Source organism: Mytilus edulis, chromosome 1, assembly GCF_963676685.1.
Source record: "Mytilus edulis chromosome 1, xbMytEdul2.2, whole genome shotgun sequence".
In the NCBI taxonomy this organism is placed as follows: domain Eukaryota; kingdom Metazoa; phylum Mollusca; class Bivalvia; order Mytilida; family Mytilidae; genus Mytilus; species Mytilus edulis.
Window position 1 is genome coordinate 111,026,306 of NC_092344.1, and position 9,035 is coordinate 111,035,340.

The window sequence follows — 9,035 nt, forward strand, 5'->3', positions numbered from 1 at the left end:
GCTAAGGTAAAAACTATTGGGAAAGGGGACTGATAGCATTAATATCAATGATGAAATGCTAATTCAGTAAAAAGGGGATTATTCTTCCTTACATGTGATAATCATATTGTTTTTATTTGGAATTTTGTTCCCTGGGGCAATCTTTTTACTTTAATTACATAAATAAAAAATTACATAAGGATATATTCCATCCTGACACCCCCTTTCTACATTTGGTTTGCCCAGCTATGATTTCATTGGCTGACCTAAAAGTTAGCGCCAGATTATGAAGCGTTTTCGCGGAATATACAATATCATTGTTTGGCTGAATACTGAATTGGACGAACGACAAAATATTTCTTAAAAAACAAAAAAAAGTCTTAACATTTTAAAAAGTTTTATTAATTTTACAATTATAATTTTATACTTGAAAACATGACGTCCGTTCAGTCACCAAGAAAAATGCAGGAACTTAACTCAAGAATGAAACAAACAAAAATAAACGACGAAAATGAGGTAAGTTTTTTTTATCAGTTTGATATTGTATTTTTATGTAAGTTCATAAAGTTTAATGTGATGATATCTTTTTCTGTTCATCATTCGAAGAACTGGCTAGCTAACAGTTTAGTACAATTTTGGCGCCGTCCGTGCTTCCCGTGTTTTTGAAATTATTAACCAAGTTCACTGAAGTGTATCGGGATGTTCAAAGCGCCCTTTATCAGTTTATGCCACGAAATAATACTTTACTGTTGCATCATGATCATTCTTCTGCATTTGAAGTTAATTTTGTGGTTATTTCTTTTTTTTATTATTAATTCTCTGCTTTTAATTTATTAAATTATATAGAATGTACACATATATGTGTTGATGGTTTGGGAAATTGTTTTTAACCGAATATTCATGGCCAAAATCGGGTTTGGAAGTTTATCGCGTCTGGGTGTGAAATGTCCCAATTCTTGACTATTAATTTTAGTGATGAAATATTAAACTCTATGTTACATGTATATAACATGAAGATTATGAATTTATGTACATGTATGTCATAAAATTTTGTTTGGATTACATACAAATGTTTGGAATTAACATTTCAGGTTCCAGTAAATCATTCAAACAGAAAAGTCAAAGTACTTGGAGACAGTCAAAAACAGGTATTTGTAATTTGACATATACAAAGTAAGCTTTTTCAACAAATTTGGGCATGGTTCTTACTGAATCAATAGTAGATAAAATTTCAGTCTGACAATTGAATCTAGAAAAAAGGTTAATAGCTTTTTATTTTGTAATGTTCTGAAATTAACCAAAGTTCAATTTTGATGTCTTCTATGACCATGATGACAGGAATAGATTACTGTAGCTGTATTTGGCAAAACTTTTAGGAATTTTGGTCCTCAATGCTCTTCAACTTCATACTTTATTTGGCCTTTTAAGCTCACCTGGCCAAAAGGGCTTTTCTCATCACTTGGCGTCCATCGTCTGTCGTTAAATTTTACAAAAATCTAATCTTTAACTACTGGGCCAAATTTAACCAAACTTGGCCACACTCATCACTAGGGTATCTAGTAAAAAATGTGTATGATGACCCTGTTAACTAACCAAAACCAAGGTTAGCGACACAGGCTTTTTAGAGCCTCTAGTTTTGGATTCAAGCGTCACTGATGAGTCTTTTGTAGTCGAAACTCAGGTCTAGTGCGAATACAAAATTTAAAACTGGTATATATGATGAGTTTAATTGTATATGTTTTTCTTTTTCAGAATTTAATCAATGTTCAACAAAATGAGGTAAGAATTCATTTCCCTTCATAGAAATTGGCACAGGACTTCAGCAATTTGACATCGTCTGGTTAAAATATTTTCTGTCTTGTCGATTTTTGAAATACATTCCTAAGAAAAATTTGAAGAATCATTAAAGTTACACTAAACAGCAAGCTGTAACAAATTTAAGGGCCAAAAATGACTAGTGCAAAACCATCCAAATGGGAAAAACAATGGTCTTATTTATATAAGAACCAAAAAAGACTTGCAAACCACATCATGATCAAGAAAAAAAACTAATGAACATCAGGTTTTTGGGTAAGGACAGGTCCAAACAAATACAGCGGGTTTAAATGCTTTGGTCTAGATTCTTGCGTTGGACACAAAAACATGGTGTTTGTGTTAAATGTGTGTGATCTTTATAAGTATTCAAAATTTTCAATGACAATACATTACAAATGATATATTCTTCAACTGCCAGGGTAGTGTGATGGGACTATCATTTCAAATTGTGACACATTCTTGTTTTTTTTGTTTTTTTTTATCTTTCATATTTTAAACTGAGGAAAACATGTCAATACCAATTTACTGCAACAGTTTTGGTCTTTCATGATTTTGTTGTTTTATTTCAAGATTATAAAGCCTACAAAGCCAGTGATCATGAAGAAAACTGAGGAAGAAGAGCCATTGTTGAAGGATAATCCTAGACGATTTGTTGTCTTCCCCATTGAGTATCATGACATTTGGAAAATGTACAAGAAAGCGGAAGCCTCCTTCTGGACAGCTGAAGAAGTTGATTTATCAAAAGATCTCATTCACTGGGATGCTCTGAAAGATGATGAGAAACATTTTATTTCACATATCCTGGCTTTCTTTGCAGCTAGTGATGGCATTGTGAATGAAAACTTGGTATGTTTTTGTTAAAAGATTTAAGACTTTTTTCGAATTGTTTATAATATACTTGTCAACATAATAAAGCTGTATCACATTTACATTCATTTCTGTAGGATTATTGTGAAAAACCAAATGTATTAAATTTAAATTAAATATGGGATACATTAGAACACTTTTTTAATTTAATTTAAGTCATGTTATTGCAAGACAACTATTTATTGGCACTTGAATATTGTATAATTTTGGATATAACAAATTTATAAAGTTTTTTTTAAAAACTTTCCAGGTAGAAAGATTCAGTAAGGAAGTTCAAGCTACAGAGGCGAGGTGTTTCTATGGATTCCAGATAGCAATGGAGAACATTCATTCTGAAATGTACAGCTTGTTAATTGATACATACATTAAGGATCCAAAAGAGAGGTAAAGATATGGTTTCCTTTTGGATTTGATTTTTTTAACTATTTTGTTTCAACACATTTGAGTAAAATATGGCTGTTGTGGCATAATAGGTGTAAAAATGTAAATCACTGATATTTTTAGCTCACCTGGCCCGAAGGGCCAAGTGAGCTTTTCCCATCACTTGGCGTCCGTCGTCCGTCGTCGTCGTCGTCGTCCGTCATCGTTAACTTTTACAAAAATCTTCTCCTCTGAAACTACTGGGCCAATTTTAACCAAACTTGGCCACAATCATCATTGGGGTATCTAGTTTAAAAAATGTGTGGCGTGACCCGGCCAACCAACCAAGATGGCCGCCATGGCTAAAAATAGAACATAGGGGTAAAATGCAGTTTTTCGCTTATAACTCAAAAACCAAAGCATTTAGAGGAAATCTGACATGGGGTAAAAATGTTTATCAGGTCAAGATCTATCTGCCCTGAAATTTTCAGATGAATTGGTCAGTCCGTTGTTGGGTTGCTGCCCCTGAATTGGTAATTTTGAGGAAATTTTGCTGTTTTTGGTTATTATCTTGAATATTATTATAGATAGAGATAAACTGTAAACAGCAATAATGTTCGGCAAAGTTAGATTTACAAATAAGTCAACATGACCGAAATGGTCAGTTGACCCCTTTAGGAGTTATTGCCCTTTATAGTCAATTTTTAACCATTTTTCATAAATCTAAGTAATCTTTTACAAAAATCTTCTCCTCTGAAACTAACGGGCCAAATTAATCCAAACTTGGCCACAATCATCTTTGGGGTATCTAGTTTAAAAAATGTGTGGCGTGACCCGGTCAACCAACCAAGATGGCTGCCACGGCTAAAAATAGAACATAGGGGTAAAATGCAGTTTTTGGCTTATAACTCAAAAACCAAAGCATTTAGAGGAAATCTGATATGGGGTAAAAATGTTTATCAGGTCAAGATCTATCTGTCCTGAAATTTTCAGATGAATCGGTCAACCTGTTGTTGGGTTGCTGCCCCTGAATTGGTAATTTTGAGGAAATTTTGCCATTTTTGGTTATTATCTTGAATATTATTATAGATAGAGATAAACTATAAACAGCAATAATGTTCAACAAAGTTAGATTTACAAATAAGTCAACATGACCGAAATGGTCAATTGACCCCTTAAGGAGTTGTTGCCCTTTATAGTCAATTTTTAACCATTTTTCATAAATCTAAGTAATCTTTTACAAAAATCTTCTCCTCTGAAACTGATGGGCCAAATTAATCCAAAGTTGGCCACAATCATCTTTGGGGTATCTAGTTTAAAAAATGTGTGGCGTGACCCGGTCAACCAACCAAGATGGCCGCCATGGCTAAAAATAGAACATAGGGGGAAAATGCAGTTTTTGGCTTATAACTCAAAAAATAAAACATTTAGAGGAAATCTGACATGGGGTAAAAATGTTTATCAGGTCAAGATCTATCTGCCCTGAAATTTTCAGATGAATTGGTCAGTCCGTTGTTGGGTTGCTGCCCCTGAATTGGTAATTTTGAGGAAATTTTGCTGTTTTTGGTTATTATCTTGAATATTATTATAGATAGAGATAAACTGTAAACAGCAATAATGTTCATCAAAGTAAGATTAACAAATAAGTCAACATGACCGAAATGGTCAGTTGACCCCTTTAGGAGTTATTGCCCTTTATAGTAAAATTTTTAACCATTTTTCGTAAATCTTAGTTATCTTTTACAAAAATTTTCTCCTCTGAAACTACTGGGCCAAATTAATTCAAACTTGGCCACAATCATCTTTGAGGTACCTTGTTTGAAAAATATGTCCGATGACCCGGCCATCCAACCAAGATGGCAACCACGGCTAAAAATAGAACAGGAGTAAAATGTAGTTTTTTGCTTATAACTCTGAAACCAAATCATTTAGAGGAAATCTGACAAGGAGTTAAATTGTTAATCAAGTCAATATATATCTGCCCTGAAATATTCAAATGAATTGGACAACCGGTTGTTGGGTTGCTGCCCTCCAATTGGTAATTTTTAAAGAAATTTTGCTGTTTTTGGTTATATCTTGAGTACTATTATAGATAGCGATAAACTGTAAACAGCGATAATGTTCATCAAAGTAAGATCTACAAATAAGTCAACATGACCTAAATGGTCAATTGACCCCTTAAGGAGTTATTGCCCTTTATTGTCAATTTTTAACAATTTTCATTAATTTGGTAAATTTATGTAAATTTTTACCAAATATTTTTCTCTGTTACTAATGGGCAAAGTTCATTATAGATATAATTGTAAGAAGCAAGAACGTTCAGTAAAGTAAGAACTTCAAACACATCACCATCACCAAAATACAATTTTGTCATGAATCCATTTGTGTCCTTTGTTTAATATGCACATAGACCAAGGTGAGCGACACAGGCTCTTTAGAGCCTCTAGTTGAAAGGTTACACTTTCACGAAGTAATGACAAGGCTATGTTTGGTTTTAAGTTTCAGAACTTTAAAATAAATAGGCATATTACAAAATTTTTCAATGAACCTTATTTATTTGGAGTGTAGGGCTTTCCAAGATCAAACTTTTAAGCTTTTTTCATGAAGGATATTTATTTTGATTTCTTAAAAAGACTTAATTTATGAATGTTGTATTTGTAGGGATTATCTATTCAATGCTATTGAGACTTTACCATGTGTGAAAAAGAAGGCAGACTGGGCCTTAAAATGGATAAATGAAACAAATGCATCATATGCAGAAAGAGTTGTTGCCTTTGCAGCTGTTGAAGGGATATTTTTCTCTGGCAGTTTTGCAGCAATATTCTGGTTGAAAAAGAGAGGAATTATGCCTGGTCTCACATTCAGCAATGAACTCATCAGCAGAGATGAGGTAAGAATAGATAAGAATATATTTACATCTAACTTCACCTTGGTAGCTTAAATGTACTGCTCTTGTATTTCAACTTTTCTAAAAATCATACTGAAACAGGTACAGCAAGACAGAACATAGTGTCCTGTCTCAATATCTATTTGTAGCTTGATGTCTACAAAAAATGCTACATCCACTCTACCAAAAGCAGTCGGTATATGGATTCTCATGTCTGGGACTGCTTCTGATCTGCTTGACACGTCCACAAAATTTCACCTACTAGATGTTTTTTTATATAGAAGCTAATTCCTTTCTTCGTCTGAAATTTTTTTGATCTGGACCATAAGACATGCATATAAAAAATCTCAAATATTTCTCCTGCATACACTATTTACTGTGTTGCATAATGAGATTAGACATTGAGAAAACATTTAATTTTAGATTTTGTCTATATAAAGCAACAACAGCAAAAGAATAGTATGAAACTTATTTATGACCTGTATTGTAGACTAGAAGATTTGACATTGAAGACTGAGAATCATTCTGATTATTACATTTTGTCTGGTAGTTTTCCTGTTGACCTGCAATTGAAAGAATTACTGCCCTTGGAATATATTAATGATCGTTACTGGTGGGGACATTTATAAAAAAAAAATCATTCAAATTTTAATTGAAACTTTTTATTTTCTCATAGGGACTTCACTGTGATTTTGCCTGCCTAATGTACAACCATCTAGTCAACAAACTGCCACAGTCGAGAATTTACGAGATAATTAAAGATGCTGTACAGATTGAACAGGAATTCCTCACAGAAGCCTTGCCATGTAACCTCATTGGAATGAATTGTACTCTGATGAAACAGTATATTGAATTTGTAGCTGATAGACTTCTTCTTGAACTGCACTGTGAAAAAGTATGTTATCTAAACATCTTCCTTGTTATCTCAAGACTAAATCAATTAGATAATAACTATAAGATTAATCAGATATTTACTTTTACAATCGGCTGAAAAACTATATTTGGATCAATGGGCCAAAAGTCGTGTCCACGAATTCCAGTGGTGGCCTAATGGGCTTGAATGTATATTGAAACAAGGATACTAAAATGGGGAATACTTTTTTTTTGTATTTGCAAAAACTGCAGATTTGGAAGTCCATTATTGCAGTGCAAATAAAAATAAAATTTAATTTTAAAATGATCCATAATCATTTTACTGATAACATAAAAGACCATACATTTAAACCGGTGACTATTCTATTCCCTTTGCCATGGGCAGTCAACTTCCCATCATTAAAAAAATCATCCTGAACATGCATGAAAAATTTGCCACTAGACATTAAGTATAAACCAACAATCAATTACAAAAACACTCTTGGAGGCACAGCCTTACTTTATTTTCATTTCCAAATTACATGTTTTAATAATGGCTTGTGTTAATTTCAGATATACAATGTAGAAAATCCATTTGACTTTATGGAACAGATCTCACTAGAAGGAAAAACGAACTTTTTTGAGAAAAGAGTAGGAGAATATCAAAAGATGGGTGTCATGTCAGGAGGAGGCGATACCCATTCATTTACATTGGATGCTGATTTTTAAATGCTTTCATTAGATCTCATTGTTGTTCAAATATTTTATCAGGTCTCCATTTAAAGTTTTTTTTAGAAATTGACAAGATCAAACATACTCTTATCCCAATGATATTTTTTTTTATAATTTTTAGCAAAACATGATATACAGAAGTTAAGTTTGTATTTTAATTTGTGTATCTTTTAAACATTTTGTTTCATTATTTTATAATATTTTAAAATCAAATTCATGCCATTTTATTTTTCTTTTCTTATTTTAAACATTATAATTTGAGAATGATTTAAAATATGCCTCCAAGTTTTAAAGTGCAATTTTTTTAGGTAGTGTAAAACATCAAATAGTTTAAGGTTTTAGTATGAATGACTTGAATGTAGCGATAGATATGAATGTGTATGTGTGCCATATTGTCTTTTATAAATATTGTTCTATTTAATTTTGTAATAAATTATTATGTATTAAAAGTTTTTATTTTTCAATAAGAATCAATAATACAGAAAACAACAAAGACACCAAAAGAATCATGGAAGCTGTCAATTGTACAATAGAAAAATGTGGGGAAAAAAATTAAACTATAAGAATTAGTTGGCATTAAAGTTTACTAAATCAAGTTTCTGATTAAACTCTGGGTTATACCAGCTTTGTGGAATACATACTTGAGGTGGCAACATAGTCTTGCAATGTAGAACGTCAAAAAGGTCCTGAATATGGAGAATGTGATCAAATTTAATTGAATAGGATCAACTCTCAAAGGTCTTCCATTATATTCTTCAAGTAATAGAACCATTTCGATATGTCAGTACCCAATAAGAATAGTCTCTTGTCGACGAAATTTGTGTCCCTCTATTTCTTTATATGATGAGGGTTGCCGTTTTACATTTTTGAGGAATGTCGAGAACTTTTGTTTTTTGATTGGATTTTGCTATTCACCCATCTTTGATAAGATTTTTAGCTCACCTGGCCCGAAGGGCCAAGTGAGCTATTCCCATCACTTTGCGTCCGGCGTCCGTCGTCGTCGTCCGTCGTCGTCCGTCGTCCGTCGTCGTCCGTCGTCCGTCGTCGTAAACTTTTACAAAAATCTTCTCCTCTGAAACTACTGGGCCAAATCAAACTAAACTTGGCCACAATCATCATTGGGGTATCTAGTTTAAAAAATGTGTGGCGTGACCCGGTCAACCAACCAAGATGGCCGCCACGGCTAAAAATAGAACATAGGGGTAAAATGCAGTTTTTGGCTTATAACTCAAAAACCAAAGCATTTAGAGCAAATCTGACATGGGGTAAAAATGTTAATCAGGTCAAGATCTATCTGCCCTGAAATTTTCAGATGAATCGGTCAATCGGTTGTTGGGTTGCTGCCCCTGAATTGGTAATTTTGAGGAAATTTTGCTGTTTTTGGTTATTATCTTGAATATTATTATAGATAGAGGTAAACTGTAAACAGCAATAATGTTCAGCAAAGTAAGATCTACAAATAAGTCAACATGACCAAAATGGTCAGTTGACCCGTTTAGGAGTTATTTCCCTTTATAGTCAATTTTTAACCATTTTTCGTTAA

At 32.9% G+C, this 9,035-nt stretch overlaps 1 protein-coding gene across 1 annotated transcript; it reads left to right on the forward strand.

Moving 5' to 3' along the window:
- The first annotated feature begins 242 nt into the window (after positions 1 to 242).
- Positions 243 to 7,941, forward strand: LOC139518181 (ribonucleoside-diphosphate reductase small chain-like). The gene is made up of 8 exons (XM_071309872.1): positions 243 to 495; positions 1,071 to 1,127; positions 1,732 to 1,758; positions 2,365 to 2,640; positions 2,912 to 3,045; positions 5,683 to 5,911; positions 6,585 to 6,803; positions 7,334 to 7,941. Exons 1-8 carry the CDS (start codon positions 415 to 417, stop codon positions 7,487 to 7,489), a joined length of 1,179 nt encoding a protein of 392 aa, XP_071165973.1. The 5' UTR covers positions 243 to 414; the 3' UTR covers positions 7,490 to 7,941.
- The last annotated feature ends 1,094 nt before the right edge of the window (positions 7,942 to 9,035 follow it).

Coding starts and splice junctions, on each gene's coding strand:
- LOC139518181 (XM_071309872.1), top strand. CDS start 415: ATGACGTCCGTTCAGTCACCAAGAAAAATGCAGGAACTTAACTCAAGA. Junction 2,641..2,911: donor GCATTGTGAATGAAAACTTG/GTATGTTTTTGT, acceptor AAAACTTTCCAG/GTAGAAAGATTCAGTAAGGA. Junction 6,804..7,333: donor TTGAACTGCACTGTGAAAAA/GTATGTTATCTA, acceptor TGTTAATTTCAG/ATATACAATGTAGAAAATCC.